Here is a 21,389-nt window from a genome sequence, read left to right on the forward strand (position 1 = left end):
AAGCTACCTTACCCAGTGTCCTCCATTAATGCCAGAGTGATGCGAGAGAGGACTCGGTTCTGGGTGTGAGAACCAGTCATCGCTTCATTCTGAAAATCACCAACAGATGTTAATTAGAAGACTGGACTCTTTGCAACTCCCAATATTTCCATGACTACTTTGATGTATATTTTAAATGTCTAATGTGTGAGAAGCTGATGAAATATTCACTTAAAGTAATGAAATGCATAGTCTTCTTTAAAATGACAGGACTGAAGCTTACAGCAAAATCTACTTTCTGCCTCAAACGTTTACATTGTGTACAATTTTCCATGAATGGCAGACAACCAGCATTTAGAACTCTGTGAAGAAAATGAGGATAAGCATATGAAACAGAAATACTATAAAGATAATACACTATCTAGGCAAAATAAAATGGGTGGTTTGGACAGATGCCCAGATAATAGTGACCTGAATTATACAGAAATGCTTTCATTACTCTGAACTTTGTGATCAGAGAAATACACATTAATATGTAAAACAAGTATCACAGAATCACAGAATTAAAGGATTTGCATAAGGGACTTAAAATATCATCAAGGTCTACTATTTACCCCATGTTTTAATTCATATCATAATATTCCTACCAGTAAGTCACCTACTGGTAAGGGACTTCACTGCCTCTTAAAAAAGTGTATTCTACCTTTAGGGAGCTCTGATTACTCTTCAAGTCTTTATGCTGCACACTAGATCGTCTTCTTAAGTACTTGCATTTTTTTTAAGAGAAAAAGAGAGAGATAGGAAGGGAGAGAGATGAGAAGCATCAAGTTGTAGTTGCGACACTTCAGTTGTTCCTTGTTTCTCATATGTGTCTTGACCGGGGGACTCCAGCCGAGCCAGTGACCTTGGGCTTCAAGCCAGTGACCTTTGGGCTCAACCTAATGACCATGGGATCATGTCTATGATTCAATGCTCAAGCCAGTGACCCCACGCTCAACCCAGAGAACCTGTGCTCAAGTGGATGACCTCAGGGTTTCGAACCTGGGACCTTAGTGTCCCACATTGATGTGCTATCTACTGTGCCACCATCAGTCAAGCTTGACTATCATCTTTTAAAATAATAGTTCAAGGACACAAAGTTGATTTCAGAGAAAGGCGTAAATTAATAAAATTATTATTTTCAAGCATTCTACTGAAAAATAAATAGAATTTTTATTTTTGGCCAATTTACATCTTTCTTTTTTTTTTTTTCCATTTTTCTGAAGCTGGAAACGGGGAGAGACAGTCAGACAGACTCCCGCATGCGCCCACCAGGGGCGACGCTCTGCCCACCAGGGGGCGATGCTCTGCCCATCCTGGGCGTCGCCATGTTGCGACCAGAGCCACTCTAGCGCCTGAGGCAGAGGCCACAGAGCCATCCCCAGCGCCCGGGCCATCTTTGCTCCAATGGAGCCTCGGCTGCGGAAGGGGAAGAGAGAGACAGAGAGGAAAGCGCGGCGGAGGGGTGGAGAAGCAAATGGGCGCTTCTCCTGTGTGCCCTGGCCGGGAATCGAACCCGGGTCCTCCGCACGCTAGGCCGACCAATTTACATCTTTCTAAAAGGAGTCACTTGATAAAATTGCTTAAAGAAGATAAACTGAAATTCCCAAAGGAGAAATAAATGTATCTTCCATAAGTTTCCATCACTGTTACTTTGTGGTCACCTAGATAAGAACAGTCAGTACAAGCATTAATTTCACTCTTTCCCTAGTTTTGCTAACTCGGGTCATAATATATGTAAGCTGCAACTATCTAAGAAGCCCAACAGACCTCTAAAATGTAGTTTATTCAAATCCTTCACCCATTTTTAAATTGAGTTGTCTTTTCATTGTTGAGTTATAAGAGTTCTTTACACATTCTGGATACTAAACCCTTATCAGATAGATGACTTGCAAATATTGTCTACCATTCTAAGTTGTCTTTTCACTTTCTTCACAGTGTCTTTCAAAGCACGGAAGTTTTAATTTTGATAAAGTTCATGCTATTTTCTTTGGTTGCTTATGCTTATGGTGTCAACTCTAATAAATATACATATTTAATACATACCCTTTGACCAAGAAATTCTACTTGCAGGGATTTATCTTTATTTTTCTATATAAACAAATCTAAGCTTGCCTGGCCTGTGGTAGTACAGTGGATAAAACATAGACTTGGAATGTTGAGGTCACTGGTTCAAAACCCTGGGCTTGCCCAGTCAAGGCACATATGATTAGAAATCAATGAGCAACTAAAGTGAAGAAACTATGGGTTGATACTTCCTACTCTCCAACTCTCCTCTCTTTATAATATCAATACGTAAAATTAAAAAAAAAAAATCTGACCTTGAATTAACTTTAATCCTGGTCCCCTGGAAACCTAATAAAAGTGGAATGTCAACTGTTACCAGGCAACACTACATAGGGGAAAAGACCTCCTGATATGCCTCTGGGCTTGGGATTACTGTAAATGAACAGTTTGAGACTGTCCTATGTGCAGTGACACTTATGGGTGTGCCCATCTCTTACAGGGTTCTGGAAATTATGTCCATGGATATCCCCTAGACTGCTGTGTGGAGCACAAGAGAAACATAGCGGCCATGCTGGCATGCTGTGCTTTTTTTATTCTGTCCTTCTAAATGAAAGTTTTTCTTTAGTGTGGCCTGTTTAGGTCTTGTTAGTTTGATTGTTGTTGTTTTTTTTTTATTCAGTGACAGAAAGGAAGGCAGAAAGACTCCTACATGTGCCCTGACTGGGATCCACCCAGCAAACCCAATAGGGGGTGATGCTCTGCCCATCTGGGCATTGCTCCATTGCTCAGCAACCAAGCTCTTCTTAGTGCCTGAGCTGGAGGCCATGGGGCCAACTCACTCCAATTGAGCGATGGTTGCAGGAGAGTGAGAGAGAAAGAAGCAAGAGGAGGAGGGGTAGAGAAGCAGATGGGCACTTCTTCTGTGTGCCCTGAATGGATATCAAACCCAGGGCATCCACATGCTGGGCCGACACTCTACCACTGAGCCAAACAGCCATATTTAGTTTGATTGTTTAGTTGAATTTATTTATTTATTTATTTATTTTTATTTTTTTTTTTTTTTGGTATTTTTCTGAAGCTGGAAACGGGGAGAGACAGTCAGACAGACTCCCGCATGCGCCCGACCGGGATCCACCCGGCACGCCCACCAGGGGCGATGCTCTGCCCCTCCAGGGCATCGCTCTGCCGCGACCAGAGCCACTCTAGTGCCTGGGGCAGAGGCCAAGGAGCCATCCCCAGCGCCCGGGCCATCTTTGCTCCAATGGAGCCTTGGCTGCAGGAGGGGAAGAGAGAGACAGAGAGGAAGGAGGGGGTGGGGGTGGAGAAGCAAATGGGCGCTTCTCCTATGTGCCCTGGCTGGGAATCGAACCCGGGTCCCCCGCACGCCAGGCCGACGCTCTACCGCTGAGCCAACCAGCCAGGGCCGTTTAGTTGAATTTAAAAACCACCACAAGAACAATACTCCTAGAAGGCAGTGCAGATATAAGTTGGCTCATTATAATATTTTTTAAATAAAAAATTTAAAAGTTACTCATTAACACAGAAATGTTGTTACATTCATATAATACTAAATAGCTGTTAAAAAATGAGTAGATTCAGTATATAGACTATTCTAGATGTATTTCTGTAATGTAATGAGCTCACGTGAGACTATTAAATAAGGATGCAACATCGTCATACTAAGGAACCACGTTGGTTCATAATGATTTTTCTCCTGGATTTTAATATTTTATGCAATGGAATAATACAGCTAAATACAAAGTATGCTAAGATAGCTAAACAGAGCCACAGAGAAATGCTATACTGTGAACAATGTCTGTGCACTCCATGCTCTTCCACTTGGCTTAGTATGTACGGCCAGAGGTTCTGACTTAGAAGTGTTTATTGTATATTCTTCTCTAATCTTTATAGAATTTTACTCTTCTCTCCCATTGCTCAGATTTATAGTTTACCATCCAGTTATCACTGCTTTTTGTTGTTGTTGTTTAATGTAAAGAAATACTAGAGTAACCCTGACCAGATAGCTCAGTTGATAGAGCACTGTCCCAAAGTGCAGAGGATGCCAGTTCAATCCCCGGTAAGGGCACATACAGGAACAGATCAATGTTCCTGTCTCTCTCTTTCTCTCTCTCTCCCTTCTTCTCTTGCTAAAATCAATAAACATTTAAAAAATCTAGAAAAAAAAGAAATCCTCAAGTAGATAAGGGAGTTTATTTATTGAAAATATGGTGTCACCTGACCTGTGGTGGCGCAGTGGATAAAGCGTCAACCTGGAAATGCTGAGGTCGCCGGTTCAAAACCCTGGGCTTGCCTGGTCAAGGCATATATGGGAGTTGATGCTTCCAGCTCCTCCCCCTTCTCTCTTTCTCTCTCTCTCTCTCTCTCTCTCTCTCTCTCTCTGTCTCTCCCTCTCCTCTCTAAAATGAATAAATTAAAAATTGAAAAAAAAAAAAGTAAACTAGAAAATATGGTGCCTTTTTAAACCAAGGTAGTACTTTTATTATGACTTACTGCTTTTATTAATGCTCTGGTATTTGTTTTACAACAAGCCTTGTTATTTTTAGCGTTCAATTTTGAAGAAAGAGGCCTTGGCCGGTTGGCTCAGCGGTAGAGCGTCGGCCTGGCATGCAGGAGTCCCAGGTTCGATTCCTGGCCAGGGCACACAGGAGAAGCGCCCATCTGCTTCTCCACCCCTCCCCCTCTCCTTCCTCTCTGTCTCTCTCTTCCCCTCCCGCAGCCAAGGCTCCATTGGAGCAAAGATGGCCCGAGCGCTGGGGATGGCTCTGTGGCCTCTGCCCCAGACGCTAGAATGGCTCTGGATGCAACAGAGCGACGCCCCAGAGGGGCAGAGCATCGCCCCCTGGTGGGCGTGCCGGGTGGATCCCGGTCGGGCGCATGCGGGAGTCTGTCTGACTGCCTCCCCATTTCCAGCTTCAGAAAAAAAAAAAAAGAAATTTTTTTTGAAGAAAGAGATTTTTTTGTTTGTTTTTTAGGAAAGTATACATTGCATTATAGTAGAAGCACTCAACTACCTTGAAAAAATGTAAAAACCTATCATTAAGGAAAGAAAGTTGCATAAATGCATGAATCCATTTTTTAAAAAGTATGTGTGCCTAAACAGGCAGTGGTGCAATGAACAGAGTGTTAGCCTGGGATGCTGACGACCCAGGTTCAAGACCTGGAGGTCGCTGGCTTAAATGTAGGCTCATCTCGCTTGAGCGCAGGCTCACCAGCTTGTGCATGGGGTCACTAGCTTGAAGACCAAGGTTGCTGGCTTGAACAAGAGGTCACTGGCTTGGCTGGAGCTCCCCGGTCAAGGCACATATGAGAAAGCAATCAATAAATAACTAAGGTGCCACAATGAAGAACTGATGCTTCTCATCTCTCTCCCTTTCTGTCTGTCTGTCCCAGTCTGTCCCCCTCTCTCTCATTCTCGCTAAAAACAAAACAAAACAAAAATTTTGTATCTTAGTTCACATTTCTGAAAGAATATACAAAAAATTTAAAAAGTGATTACCTCAGGAAAGTGGATTTAGAAAGCTAAAGGGGAAAGAGCCTTAAAAATGTTTTACTTTATAAGCTATCATACTGTTTAACTTTTACCATGAATAAGAAAGAGTGTGTAGTAAAATTTTAAAATAAACTGACCTCTAATAACCGCTTTTCCCAATGATTGAGCTCAGTGCCCATACCACCTTGATTTTCAAGTTCCATTCCCTCCAGAATAGGACAGTTAAAATGTTTTCGTGCTTCATCCTAAGAATCAGAAAAAAATAAAAGCCCCATAAAAGTACAATAAGATAATGGCAAATTCTCTATCACACTAGATGGAATAAAACTGACTCTCAAGAATTACTTTGGTGAGAAGAGAAAACATCTTTTAAAAATCTGGTTTTAACATAATTAAATAAAATATTTTGAAACTGACACACTCTGCTAGTAAATTACTATTTTCCTATTTTTTTTAAGTGCCCATTTATTTATTTATTTTTGTGACAGAGACATAGAGAGGGATAGACAGGGACAGACAGACAGGAATGGAGAGAGATGAAAAGCATCAATTCCTCATTGCAGCACCTTAGTTGTTCATTGATTGCTTTCTCATATGTACCTTGACTAGGGGGCTACAGCAGACCAAGTGACCCCTTGCTCAAGCCAGCAACCTTGGGTCCAAGCTGGTCTCAAACCAGACGAGCCCACACTCAAGCTGGCGACCTCGGGGTTTCAAACCTGGGTCCTCTGCATCTCAGTCCAACACTTTATCCACTGTGCCACCGCCTGGTCAGGCTCTTCCTATTTTTTCTATTTGAAAATTTTATGTCATATATATTCTTTAAGAACTTATAGACATGTTTGCCATTTGTAACCAACCCTGTGTCAACAATGTTAATATAGGTATAAATTGCTCTAATAATGGATATAATACTCATAAGAAAAATAAGCTGTTCATTAAAACATAACATTGTTCGTTTGGTTGCTCTTGTCCTTCAGTTAGAGACTTCCAGGAATGGAAACTATACCAAGAGCAGTGCAAGTTCAGAAGGCAGAGAGAGCTGTCTCCAGTCAGGGAAGGAGAACAGGAGAACAAGTTTTCGTCATTGCGTAAGAGTGTGATGGTTAATTTTATGTCATCTTGGCTGGACTACAGTGCTCAGATACCTGGTCAAACATTACTCTGGATGATTCTGTAAGGATGCTTTTGTATGAGATTAACATTTAACTTAGTGGACTTTGAGTAAAGCAAATTTATAAATGGGCCTCATCCAATCAGTTAAAGGTCTTAATAGAATAAAGACTGACCTTACTTGAGCAAAGAGGAATTCGAACAGCAGACTGCCTTTGGAGTCACACTTCAATTTTGCATTTAATGTAGTGAATTTCCCTGAGTCTCCAGCCTGCCAGCCTGCTTGATCCAATATGGATCTCCTAAACCTCCACAATTATATGAACCAATTCCTTAAATAAATCCCACCTACCCTGTCACATATCCTGTTGGTTCTATTTCTCTGGAGAACGCTAACACAGACTCCAAATTAAATGACTAGCAACTATACAAACAGTACCAGCAATCCTAAGAGGTATCAAAACAGAGGAATACTGGCTTACAGCAGTGGGTACAACGGAAACCAGAAGAGTCGTTGCCAAATTTCCATTTCCTATGATTTCTCTGGGCCTGTACCTTTTTTTAAAAAAGATTTTATCCATTCATTTTAGAGAAGGAGAGTGAGAAAGAGAGAGAGAAGGAAGGAGGAGCAGGAAGCATCCATCATCTCTCATATGTGCCTGGACCAGGCAAGCCCAGGGTTTTGAACTGGCCACCTCAGTGTTCCAGGTCAGTGCTTTATCCACTGTACCACTCCATGGGCCTGTACTTTTTAAAAAAAAAAAATGTTTCCATTGATTTGAGAGACAGAAAGTGAGAAAAGGAGGAAGGGAGGGAGAGAGGGAGAGAGAAAGAAAGAGAGAAGGAGAGAGACGGAAGAGAGAGAGGAGAGAGAAGGAGGGAGAGAAAGAGAAAGAAGCATCAACTTGTTGTTCTACTTAGTTGTACATTCATTGATTACTTCTTGAACATGCCCTGACTGGGGATGGAACCCACAACCTCGCCACACCAGGATTATGCTTTAGCCACTCAGCCACCTGGCCAGGGCTGGGCCTGTAGCTTTACTGTACTGCCTTTATATTATTTTTCCTATTATAGGCTCTAAAATTTTATCCTAAGTTCTTAAACAATAATGATTAGTAAAGAAATTACCATAATGTAGAAAAAGAGCAGATGGCTCATGAGATATTAGTAAGTTCGGTAATACTTACGACAACACGAGGTGTTACGAGGACATACACAGGGTGAGGAACTATCTTGTTATCTCGAACATCCCACATTCTCTCCACTTTTTGAACTACTTTATCACTCCATTGATATAATCCAAGACTGTAGTTAAAGGATAAGAACACAGTCACTTTTGCAAATTCACTACATTCAATGCAAAATTGTTTATGAATAGCAATAAAATCAAAATATTTCAGCTTACTAGGTACTAAGTTCATGCAAAGTACTTGATTCCCTTTTTTTAAAATATATTTTATTTAATTAATTATTATTAGAGAGAAAAAAAGGGGTGGGGAGGAATGGGAAGCATCAACTCCTAGTAGTTGCTTCCCATATGTGCCTTGACCAGGCAAGACCAGGGTTTTGAACCAGTGACCTCAGCATTCCAGGTCAACGCTTTATCTATTGCGCCACCACAGGTCAGGCTTGATAACATTTTCTAATTTAATCTTTTCAACAGCTTCATGAGATTATCATCACCATTTTGTAGATAAAGAGACAGAAGTTAGAGAGAAGTAACTTGCTCAAGTCTACATAGCCAATACTTGGCTAAGATGGCAATGAATTATTTTCTCTCAACAAATTCAATGGAGAAAAACATAAGTCCAGAGACATATCCAAGTATATAAGAAAACTTAAACAAACAAACAAAAAAAGGCACTTTAATTTAGTGGAAATGTATAATTTACTTAATAAGTATGCATAAAACAGCCTGACCTGTGGTGGCACAGTGGATAAAGCATTGACCTGGAAATGCTGAGGTCGCCAGTTCGAAACCCTGGGCTTGCCTGGTCAAGGCACATATGGGAGTTGATGCTTCCAGCTCCTCCCTCCTTCTCTCTCTCTGTCTCTCCTCTCTCTCTTTCTCTCTGTCTCTCCCTCTCCTCTCTAAAATGAATAAAAAAAAAATTAAAAAAAAAAAAAGTATGCATAAAACAGGTTATCCATCTAAGGGAAAAAAAAGTTAAATACCTATTTCAACCCATATACAGAAATAAATTCCAGACAGATGTCAGCTAAAAGTGCAGGGTAAGGACCTATGAAAATTCTCCACTTCGTGAAAGCAATGAGAAAAGTGGCAAAATTGATCAAATCAGCTTTTTCAGAATTCTGGAAATTAACCAAAGGCTTGCAGCAATACAGAAAGCATTTAAGAAAATAAGGATGAATCTGATGAATTAATAAAATTGAACTGTAAGAACAGGAAGCTTTGTTTTCTCATGCCCTCTCTCTAGTCTTGTGCAGGCTTGAAAACCAAAAGCCCAGGCAGGCATAGTGAAAACTAGCAACCTGGCAGCCCCCAGACGGGGCGGCACGAAACTAACTAGAAGAATGCATTAAAAAGCACCCATGATCCAATTCTATGTGGACAAGAGACAAAGTTCAGACTCAAGGACCCAAATAGGCTGAACATAAACGGATTAAAAGATATGACATTCAAATAATATTCAAAAGAGAGTTGGAACAGCTATACCTGTATTAATATCAGACAAAATAAACTTAAGACAAAAATTGCTACTAGACTCAAAGAGGGAAGTTTTCTCATGATAAAAAAGTCAATCCACTGAGATATAATAATTACAAAAATATATGTACCCTCTTTTCAGTCAGATCCTCCATCTTCCATTAATTCACCAAAATGACTAACACCAAGAGAAAGAGGAGAGGCATTCACTATAGTCTATAGACCTTTCAGAAAACAAGAAGGGTTCTTTTGGCCACATACATACATTTCTACAAAAAGTGACATGACAAAAATACAAAAAAAAAAAAAAATACATGAAGCAAAAGTAAATTTCAAATGGATTAAAGCTATGAACATAAAAAATTTAAATAACTTACAATATAAAATTTAGACCTGGAGATGTTTTCTTTGAACATATGTACCCTGATTTATTAATGTCACCCCATTAAAATTAATAAAAAAACAAACAAAAAACCCCCAAAATTGTTTTAAAGAGACAAATGAGTTAATTGAAAAATATCTAATTCTTCATTTAATGAAGAATGGTACAGAATGGTTACTTATGTATGAAAGTGAAGAACAGATTAAAGCTTCTAGATTTTGAAAAAAAAAATTTAGGATAATAATTTTATAATCTTTGGCAGGCAGAAACTTTCTTAAACAATAAAGGAAAAGATAGATGAACTTAATGATATAAAATTAAAAACTTCTGTAATATGGCAAAAATATGATAAAATAAAAAGATAACTAAATAGAAAAAATATTTGCCTTTGGGTGGTGGGCACAAAGTGCAATATAAAAATCATGTATCGGCCTGACCTGTGGTGGCGCAGTGGATAAAGCATCGACCTGGAAATGCTGAGGTCACCGGTTCTAAACCCTGGGCTTGCCTGGTCAAGGCACATATGGGAGTTGATGCTTCCAGCTCCTCCCCCCTTCTCTCTCTCTGTCTCTCTCTCCCTCTCTGTCTCTCTCCTCTCTAAAAATGAATAAATAAATAAATAATCATGTATCATAGAAATGTACACTTGCAACCTCTATGATCCTATTCCAATGTCACCCCAATAAATGTAATTAAAAAACATATCCCTGCCTGGCTAGCTCAGCGGTAGAGCATCGGTCCAGCGTGTGGAAGTCCCAGGTTTGATTCCCGGCCAGGGCACACAGGAGAAGTGCCCATCTGCTTCTCCACCCTTCCCACTCTCTTCTCTCTCTCTCTCTCTCTCTCTACCGTTCCTGCAGCCAAGGATCCACTGGAGCAAAGTTGGCCCAGGCACTGAGGATGGCTCCATGGCCTCCGCCTCAGGCACTAGAATGGCTCCAGTTGCAATGGAGCAATGCCCCAGGGGGGCAGAGCATCGCCTCCTGGTGGGCATGCCGGGTAGATCCTGGTCGAGCACATGAGGAAGTCTGTCTCTGCCTCCCTGCTTCAAACTTCAGAAAAATATACCAAAAAAATAAATTAAAAAAAGAACATAAAAAAAAGGAAAAAAAAGGTCCAGCTAAACAAGATACAGAATATAAAAAGTAAAAATTATAGCAAATATTTCCAGTATGATATATTGAAGATAAAGGAAACTAAGATACTAAAAAAAATTTGCAAAAAAATTGAGTTAATATTCCTAATTCATAAAGAATTCCTTTTTTCTTTTTAGTATTTTTCTGAAGTTGGAAACGGGGAGGCAGTCAGACAGACTCCCACATGTGCCCGACCGGGATCTACCTGGCATGCCCACCAGGGGGTGATGCTCTGCCCATCTGAGGCATTGCTCTGTTGCAACCAGGGCCATTCTAGTGCCTGAGGCAGAGGCCATGGAGCCATCCTCAGCACCTGGGCCAACTTTGCTCCAATGGAGCCTTGGCTGTGGGAGGGGAAGAGAGAGATAGAGAAGAAGGAGAGGGGGAGGGGTGGAGGAGCAGATAGGCGCTTCTCCTGTGTGCCCTGGCCAGGAATCGAACCTGGGACTCCTGCACACCAGGCCGACGCTCTACCACTGAGCCAACCGGCCAGGGCCATAAAGAATTCTTAAAAAGTGTTTAGAAAATGGAAAATAACCTAAAAGACTGGACAAAGAAAATAAATAGGCAGTGTATAAAGAGAAAATTCAAATAGCTAAAACCTCACTCATAGTCCTGGAAATATGAGACACCATCTTTTACCCATCACATTGGCCTAAAAATAAGATCCAGTACTGGGAAGGTGGACACAAAAGCACTCATATCCCTGATAGGAGTGTGCCCTGACACAAGTAAAAAAAAAAAATGAAATGGCAGTTTTCATAAAAATTTATAGTGGACATAGATTTTTTTTTTTAGATGAATAGACACATGCCTTGTCCCTCCTTTGCACCAATTTCATGTTTTTTTTAAATTTATTTATTGATTTCTAGAGATAGGAGAGAGAGACAAGTGGGGAGGAGCAGGAAGCATCAACTCCCAAATGTGCCTTGACCAGGCAAGCCCAGGATTTTGAACCAGCGGCCTCAGCATTGCAGGTCAACGTTTTATCCACTGTGCCACCACAGATCAGGCCTATAGTAGACATAGATTTTAAACAAACAATCCCACTTTGGGAAATCTATCTTGACCAAATACAAGTACTACAACCAAAGTAATATATTTTTTTATTATAGAAAATTATGATAAATACCAATTTTGATTTTCCCCCATAACTTACCTATTCTGGCTTTTTCCCTAGATTACTTCTACCACTGACCTTATGAATCTCTTATTCTCACCAATAGAACAAAAAAGAAGCTATTTTTTTCTGCCAGTATTTTATGAAAATTTGAAAGAATTATATGGTGAACATCTCTATATCCAATACTCATTACCTTAATTCTATAATTAACATCTTGTTCTCTTTGTTGTATAATAGATCTGTTCATCTACCCGTTCTATAGAGAGGCCATTCTTTTTTTTTTTTTAATTTTTTTTTTTTTTACAGAGACAGAGAGAGGGATAGATAGGGACAGACAGACAGGAATGGAGAGAGATGAGAAACATCAATCATCAGTTTTTTGTTGCGACACCTTAGTTGTTCATTGATTGCTTTCTCATATGTGCCTTGACCGCGGGCCTTCAGCAGGCCGAGTAACCCCTTGCTCGAGCCAGCAACCTTGGGTCCAAGCTGGTGAGCTTTTGCTCAAACCAGATGAGCCCACGCTCAAGCTGGTGACCTCGGGTATCAAACCTGGGTCCTCCGCATTCCAGTTCAATGCTCTATCCACTGTGCCATCACCTGGTCAGGCTAGAGAGGCCATTCTTAATTCCTTCATCTTTTTCAATGGCAAGACAATGTTTAAACATAAACAGTGAACAAAGCCAGCAAAAATAATAATAATAAACTTTTTACCTTATTAATAACTCCAATATCCTCTTCACTATTCATAATTCAAGATTAACAATTTCTCCAAATAAATTGATTAAAGTCATATCCAAACCTTTATATTAAACAACTGAACTTCTTATTACTCTACTATCTCCAATTTCACGTTAAAAGTTCTGTTGTTGAGCCTGGCCTGTGGTGGCGCAGTGGGTAAGGCAGCGACCGGGAATGCTGAGCGTGCTCTTCAGTTTGAAGCCCGGGCTTGCCCAGTCAGGGCACATACAAGAAGCAACTATGAGTTGATGCTTCGCACTGCTCCCCTTACCTTTCTCTGTTTCTCTTTCTCTCTCTCTCAAATCAATAAATAAATCTTAAAAAAAAAAAAAGGTCTGTTTTTGAGGAATATCTTCAACACAAGAAAGAACTGCAGCCTGACCTGTGGTGGCGCAGTGGATAAAGCGTCGACCTGGAAATGCTGAGGTAGCTGGTTCAAAACCCTGGGCTTGCCTGGTCAAGGTACATATGGGAGTTGATGCTTCCAGCTCCTCCCCCCTTCTCTCTCTCTCTCTCTCTCTCTCTCTCTGTCTCTCCTTCTCCTCTCTAAAAAAATTAATTAATTTAAAAAAAAAAAAGAAAGAACTGCAAAGGTTTTTGCATATGGTTACCTCTCTCTTCCTTACCTACATGGCTATGTAGATGATGCCTATCTCAACATTTATGTTTCCTCTAACACAATTCTTAGGAAAGGCCAGACTTCTCTCATACCACCAAACAAACAAACAAACACAATCCATACAGGAAAACATCAATTTTTATATTAGAATTTCATTTCTTCACATGTATTCTAAAAACTATTATGAATACCATATTATTTGCTTCAATATTTTATTCTAGTCATTTTACAGAGATCTTTGTAGTTAAAGTAATATGTATTGAAAATACATAAATTTTAAATATAAAGATTAATTTTTTATTCTTTACCCTTATACCAGTACTCTGAAAAAGACATGGAACAGTGTTAGCACCCCATGAAAGGTTTCTTTGTGCCCCTTCCTAATCTATACTTAGTGTTACAGTATTTAACAGCCTGAATCTCAAGTAAAACCACTAAGCTATCTTTTATCATTGCCTGTTTTTAAACTCCATACAAATGGACTTTTTCTGCTCAACATTTTATCTGTGATATTCATACACTACTGTATGCAGCAATAGTGTAATCTTTTTTAATGCTTTGTAGTTTTCAATTATAGGAATATATCAGAATTTATTTATTCATTCTCCTATTGATGAACTTTTGGGTAGTTTCCATCCAGGACATGTGCTTTTAATTTAGAGATTTTTATATGAACGCATGCAAATGATTAGAGTTCTGTGACTAATAGTCTTAAAAATTCTTAATAATTTTTTAATGTTTATTACTATTACTTATTTTGGGCCCTGAACCTCTAATCATAGCTAATATGTTGTGCTAATTAAACATCAGTTTACATGTCGATATTTCCATGTCTAGGCAATTATTAATAAAACCAAAATATAACCAGCCCATATTTTCCTACAGCCTGATATACTGTAAAGCAACACAAGTTACAGTATAGTAGGAAAGAGCCCTGCCTAGCAGAAGATTTCTAGCTCTTTGGACAAATCACTTCAAGCTTTATGTGGCTCAACTGCTTCATCTGTAAAATGAAAGGTAAAGCTAAGTAATCTTTTATATCCCATCTTGTTTTAATGTCTATAATTTTAGGCTAGCCCTAAACCCACTGTTATTTATGGCGCCTAACATACTATGATTCTCAGATTGTAGTCTTAGTATCCTCCTGAAAGAGAACAAGAACAAAAATAACAAATACCTATAATTAAAAGGTGGGAGACCATCAGCAAATCTTGAAGTTAGAGGATTTCCATCTTTATCATGGTAGAATGCAAACAGCCCAGCAGAGAAACCCTATAAAAAAAAGTTCAAAATGTCTTAAAGTGAAAAATATTAATTCTGATTAGAGATATTACAACATGCTGCTATTAAAAGAGAACACTGATATAACCACATAAAGGCACAACATTAGTACTTTTATGGAACTTCTCATATTGGAATTGGACAATTACATGTTTCAAATCTTTGAATTTTAAATTCCAATTATTTGACATTATTAAATGAGGAAATCAAAAGTAATAGCAACTTTTTTTTTTTTTGGTGATACAGAGAGAGGGACAGACAGACAGGAAAGGAGACAGGTGAGAAACATCAATTCTTTGTTGTGATACCTTAGTTGTTCATTGCTTTCTCATATGTGCCTTGACTGGGGGGGCTACAGCAGACAGAGTGACCCTTTGCTCAAGCCAGCGACATTGGGCTCAAGCTATCTCAAACCAGACGAGCCTGCACTCAAGCTGGTGACCTCAGGGTTTCGAACCTGGGTCCTCTGCATCCCAGGCCAATGCTCTATCCACTGCTCCACTGCCTGGTCAGGCAGTAACACATATTCTTTAGTAGTGGTATAAACAATGCATTTATTTGTTTAAAAACGTGTTTATCACAATTGATCTTCACATGAACTTTCTAAACTCTGTAACTGCATCCAGGAAATGCTAATATTGAGAACAATTAACAATATAGTTTAAAGTAGGCAGTGAGTGAGCAAGTGTGCTCCTAAGCACATTCATAAAATTCAGTCTTTGATCTACACTTGTAAAAAGTGGAGTGTATGTGTGCAAATGTATTAAGGAAAACTGGACACAACATGCAGCCATAAGAAACAATGACATAGTATCATTTATAACAACATGGATGGACCTTAATAACATTATACTGAGTGAAATAAGTAAATCAGAAAAAGCTAAAAACTATATGATTCCACACATAGGTGGGATACTAAATTGAGACCTAGATAAGAGTGCAGTGGTTACCAGGGGAAGGGGATGGGGAGAAGGGAAGGGTGGGGGAAGGGGCTTGAGGGAAGGGTATAGAGGGACAATATAAGGTGATGGAGGATGATTTAACTTTGAGTGATGGATATATAACATAATCGACTGTCCAAATGATGTGGAGATGTTTGCCCAAAATCTATGTTCTCTTGTTGACCAATGTCACCCTGTTAATTTTCTAAATAAAAAACAATTTTTTACTAACTCTAAAAAGCATTATATTAAAAAAAGATGCCATTCCAAAAGGCTATCTACCTACTAAAAAAATAAAAACAAAAAACTGGACACACACACAAAAAGAAAGACTGGAAGCATATGTATCAAAATGTTAGCTGTGGTTCTTTTGCTGGTAGGGTAATATGTAATATTACACACATTCCCAAAATTATTTTACAACGTGAATTTTTATGTTTATATCACATTTTAAGTAGCATTTTATAGAAGTCTTCAATTTTAATGATGTTTACTTTGCATAAAGGTATTCACATTCTGGATGAAAGCAGGTGAAGGGATTGGCCCCAAAACACATACACCTAACACACAGACATAGTCAATTGTATGGTGATGGCTGGAGGAAAGGGGGCTAGGGGCCAGGTGGTGGTGGGCAGAGGTGGGGAAAATGGGAACAGAGGGAGAGGATGGCTAGGGGCAGAGGGCACACGATGCAGCAGACAGATGGAGATCTGTTGAGTTGTGCATTTGAAACGTATATAATTTTGCAAACCAATGTCATCCCAGTAAATTCAATTAAAAAAAGAAAAGATAAATTCCTATTCTCTATCCCCCTTCTTTCAAATAAGATAAGAAAATGGGCAAAAAATTTGTTGACATGTGGCCCTGGCTGGTTGGCTCAGCGGTAGAGCGTCGGCCGGGCGTGCGGGGGATCCGGGTTCGATTCCCGGCCAGGGCACATAGGAGAGGCGCCCATTTGCTTCTCCACCCCCCCCCCTCTTGCCTCTCTGTCTCTCTCTTCCCCTCCTGCAGCCAAGGCTCCATTGGAGCAAAGATGGCCCGGGTGCTGGGGATGGCTCCTTGGCCTTTGCCCCAGGCGCTAGAGTGGCTCTGGTCGCAGCAGAGCAACGCCCCGAAGGGGCAGAGCATCGCCCCCTGGTGGGCAGAGCTTCGCCCCTGGTGGGCGTGCCGGGTGGATCCCGGTCGGGTGCATGCGGGAGTCTGTCTGACTGTCTCTCCCCGTTTCCAGCTTCAGAAAAATTCAAAAAAAAAAAAAAAATTTGTTGACATGTGATATTTATTTCATTAGTGAGACTTTTTTCTTGCTTTCTTAATCTAATAACAAAAACAAAGCACTTTTATAACTACTACTTTAAGTCTTATACATTGAGAATATGCTATAGCTTATATTCATATAACTAACCATCATAAATAATCATGTAATCAATTTCATTAGCAAATTTCTTTGCTTACATAACTGTGGCCTCTGTGTCATTCAGGCTTGCCAATATGATTAATGGAGTCCAGATTATTCTTTTATTCCTATATTTCTTCTTCTTTTTTAATCTCTGAAGATGCAAAGGACACTTAATGGAATCAGCTAAGAAAATCTAAATAGTTTTTAATATACAATTCACTGAAGTTATATAAAACTTATAATAGCATGATTTGTGCTATCCTTTATAATATTCTAGATGCATATTTTCCCACCCTATCAACTAGAAAATTTTTCTAAGCACTCATATTTCAGAAGTATTATCTAGTATTCAAAGTACCATGAATAACTACAGCTAAAATTTTTTAAAAATCTAATAGAAACTTATGCATCCTTCTAAAGAGGATTTAAGATATTAGTTTTGTCATATTTTTTTCAGATTTTTAAAAACAAAACACTGCAGAGTAAATACTGGCGAAGCCTCATTACCTAAACTCTTTTCCCTTCCTCTTCCTAGAGGGCAACCACTACCTTGAAGTCAATTTGCGTAATTCTCATATATGTTTTTACATTCAATGGTATCTCACTTTAATTTGAAATTATCTGACTGCTAAAGTAAGTGTGAATATATGTACTTACTTTATAGTGGCCAAATGAATTTTTTCTTTTGTGAATTGTCTATTCCTAACCTAATTTATGTCATGTTTATGAACTCTGTATTCATTCATGTTCACTTATGAACTGGACTTAAAACCTGTTGTTTTTTTCTGGTTCTCTCATCAAGTTATCTTTAGATTTTTTAACTTAAATTTTAAAATGTTATTTTAAAATGATGCTTGTCTTTACCAAATGTAGCAGGTTCAACTACTTTTTTTAATAAAGGGAAACAGATGATTCATTTCAGAATCTTCTTATAAGTATTACCTGGTCACACTACAATTTCACTGAGTTATTCAATATATTTGCTGATTTAAAGCCTGAAACTTAACATGAGTACAGCCAAGGGAAATACAGGAAATGGAGCTGGACTATTAGGTTCAGTTAGTTCTGAATCCCATACTCTAGACATCCAGTAAATCAATGTATTTCCTTAATGTTTGAGACAAAAAAAAAAGACTGAGGCTTGCATTTCAAGGTTATACATGACAACTCACCAAATAAAATAAGTAATAGCCACTAATTTTATTACACCTTACTATGTACAGCATGGTCCTAAGCTAGAAGAAAACAAATTCATTGTAGTGTGTACTACTATCTTCATTCTAAAGATGAAACTGAGGCCTGACCAGGTGGTGGTGCAGTGAATAAAGCATCGACCTGGGACTGGGACAATGAGGACCCAGGTTCGAAACCCAGAGGTTGACAGCTTAAGTGTGAGATCACAGACACGACCCCATGGTCACTGGCTTGAAGCCCAAAGTCACTGGCTCGAGCAAGGGGTCACTGGCTCAGCTGTAGTCCTCCCATTTCCCCCCACCCAGGGCATGTATGAGAAGCAATCAGTGAACAACTAAAGTGCTACAACTATGAGTTCATGCTTTTCATCTCTCTCCCTTCCTGTGTTCTCTCTTGCTAAAAAAAATAAAATAAAATAAATTTAATTGATTAATAAAAAAGATGAAACTGCCTGACCAGGCGGTGGCGCAGTGGATAGAGCGTTGGACTGGGATGTTGAGGACCCAGGTTTGAGACCCCAAGGTCGCCAGCTTGAGCGCGGGCTCATCTGGTTTGAACAAAAAGCTCACCAGCTTGGACCCAGGGTCACTGACTCAAGCAAGATGTTACTCAGTCTGCTGAAGGCCCACGGTCAAGGCACAAGCAATCAATAAACAACTAAGGTGTTGCAATGCGGAACGAAAAACTAACGATTGATGCTTCTTATCTCTCCATTCCTGTCTGTCTGTCCCTGTCTATCCCTCTCTCTGACTCTCTCTGTTTCTGTAAAAAATAAAAAAAAAATTTAAAAAAGATGAAACTGAATATTACAAAGGCCAAGTGATTTGCACAAGATCCCAGAGTTTTAGTGAAGAATCACACCTAGATCTGTGTAACCCATTATCTCTCTTTATTTTACTGCCATCTACTTTCTAAATATACAAATGGCATCAGGAGAACATTTCCTAGGCTCTTAGGCAATGCTGTACAATTCTCTAGACAAATGGCAAAAATTCACTATTTTGGATAAATTGAGGAAATGGAAGAAGTTCTGTATTAGTTAGTACCTATAAATTTAGAAAGCCTAAATAGACCAAGAGGAGTTTTAGAAGTGAGTTCTCTGTATGAAATAAGAAAGATCTATAATTAGTATATCAGCTGTCATTTTATAGAAAAGTAAATTTTTCTAAATTATTATTTTTTTCCTGAAGAAACTTAATCATTTCCTCTCAACCCAGCCCATATGCTAATCATTAGAAATTTCTACTAGCAGAGGCCTAATCAACTAGGTTTTTACAGAACAGAAATCTAAGAATCTAGATAATCTTATAATTTAATATATACATTAAAATGAGAGCATAATAAACAGAAAATCAAGGTGTACACACACAAAAGAACAGTTAACAGCAAAATTTACCAGGGCATGAATAATCTCATGTTTCACAGTAGACAACATCCCAATAAACTCCTGAGGCTGGGTAGAGATCATATTTGGACACAGGTTAGCATATCCTGCTATAGGCCTGTTAAAATAGACATTAAATTTTTATTATACTCTAGAACAATATACATTATGATAACTATTAACCTATACTTTTCTATCAAGAACTGTCCAAGGTCAGAGAAATTTTTGTTAAATATCAAATGTCATTTTGTACAATAACATCTAACTTTTACTATCTTTTACTCTGAAGATATACATACCTCTATGTTCTTATGGCATGGCTAACCAACACCTATTTCTACAAAAGAGTTTACACAGTTAATCATACTTTAATGTGAATTTTTAAAATATGTCAATATATACCAAAAAAAAGGAATGTACTCAAAAATTCAAATTCTAACATTATTTTTCTTGTAAAACCCTTATATGACTTTAGCATTTCAGTATAGAGGGGTCTGATCCTCGGGTTAAAACAGTTTCAATACATGACATTTCCAGTTTACAACGCTCACTCCCATAAAAACTTTAAAAAAATTGATATATTCGTGTCTTACTTACAGATGAACTACTTAGTGGATGAACTATTATAGTTTGGTTGCACGCGGAAGAATACACAGTACAGCGTACAGTACATTTATGTCCTTTTCCTTTTTCTGTGGCTTGGCTGTGTCTCTATGTTCTAGATTATGAGTTTACAACTGTGTTAGGATACATAAGTGACTAGGCTAGGGTATGTTTAACTTACACCTAATTCATGTTACATCACTGTCATAGGAACAGAACCATGTTGTAACCCGAAAATCCCCTGTATTTATAAACACAGGGACAGACAAGTAGAGAGAGAAACCAGATATACAATAGGACAATAAGCAAATTATTCAAGTTGCTGAAAGTTGCTGAACATTCTTATTTCCACCTCACTATTTCGTTTCTCCTGCCCTAACACTGCTTTCCTTCACATACAAATCTTCCCATTATCTTGTTTTATCTTCTTTACCTCCTAGAACAGGGGTCCCCAAACTACGGCCCGCGGGCCACATGCAGCCCCCTGAGGCCATTTATCCGGCCCCCGCCGCACTTCCGGAAGGGGTACCTCTTTCATTGGTGGTCAGTGAGAGACGCAAAGCATGGCATCGCTCACATACAGTACTACTTCCAGTGACGTGGGATGTACACCTCACGGCTCCGGAAGCACGTCACATCACTTGTTACCTCTGGCAGTGACAAATATGGAACCGGACATTGACCATCTCATTAGCCAAAAGCAGGCCCGTAGTTCCCATTGAAATACTGGTCAGTTTATTGATTTAAATTTACTTGTTCTTTACTTTAAATATTGTATTTGTTCCTGTTTTGTTTTTTTACTTTAAAATAAGATATGTGCAGTGTGCATAGGGATTTGTTCATAGTTTTTTTTATAGTCTGGCCCTCCAATGGTCTGAGGGACAGTGAACTGGCCCCCTGTGTAAAAAGTTTGGGGACCCCTGTCCTAGAATCTACAGAACTCTACATCTCCTCTGCACGTAGAACCTGAGAATCCAAGAGCTGACTGGGACCCAGAGTAGCTCAGTCAGCTCCACCGTGCACCTACCTATCTTCCAAAAGCTACAGTAAGCAGACAAGGGCAAGGAACCCCAAGGCCTTTCTCCCACCACTAACTTAACATTTTGCCATAGAAATACCACAGACTTCACTAAATGTTGATCGCATATTTACAAAGTAACATTTGTCCTGCGTACATAAAAAACTTATAGTATACTTCCCATACTTGAAAACGACAGACTTAGACTTAGAAAAACTATGTATATAATTCACTTACCCAAACATTGCTTG

General features: G+C 39.1%; 1 protein-coding gene across 2 annotated transcripts in view; it reads right to left on the minus strand.

Annotated features, from left to right (window-relative positions):
• The window catches only part of LMLN (leishmanolysin like peptidase), a 98,691-nt gene that overhangs the window by 39,896 nt on the left and 37,406 nt on the right, over window positions 1-21,389 (minus strand). For both annotated transcript variants that reach the window (XM_066346977.1, XM_066346976.1), the window contains exons 7-11: window positions 19,530-19,635; window positions 14,499-14,593; window positions 7,840-7,957; window positions 5,674-5,781; window positions 13-89 (exon numbers count right to left, since the gene is read on the minus strand). In XM_066346977.1, coding sequence (XP_066203074.1) covers window positions 13-89; window positions 5,674-5,781; window positions 7,840-7,957; window positions 14,499-14,593; window positions 19,530-19,635 — 504 coding nt within the window. The remainder of the gene's footprint in view (window positions 1-12; window positions 90-5,673; window positions 5,782-7,839; window positions 7,958-14,498; window positions 14,594-19,529; window positions 19,636-21,389) is intronic.

Source organism: Saccopteryx leptura, chromosome 8, assembly GCF_036850995.1.
Source record: "Saccopteryx leptura isolate mSacLep1 chromosome 8, mSacLep1_pri_phased_curated, whole genome shotgun sequence".
Lineage (NCBI taxonomy): Eukaryota > Metazoa > Chordata > Mammalia > Chiroptera > Emballonuridae > Saccopteryx > Saccopteryx leptura.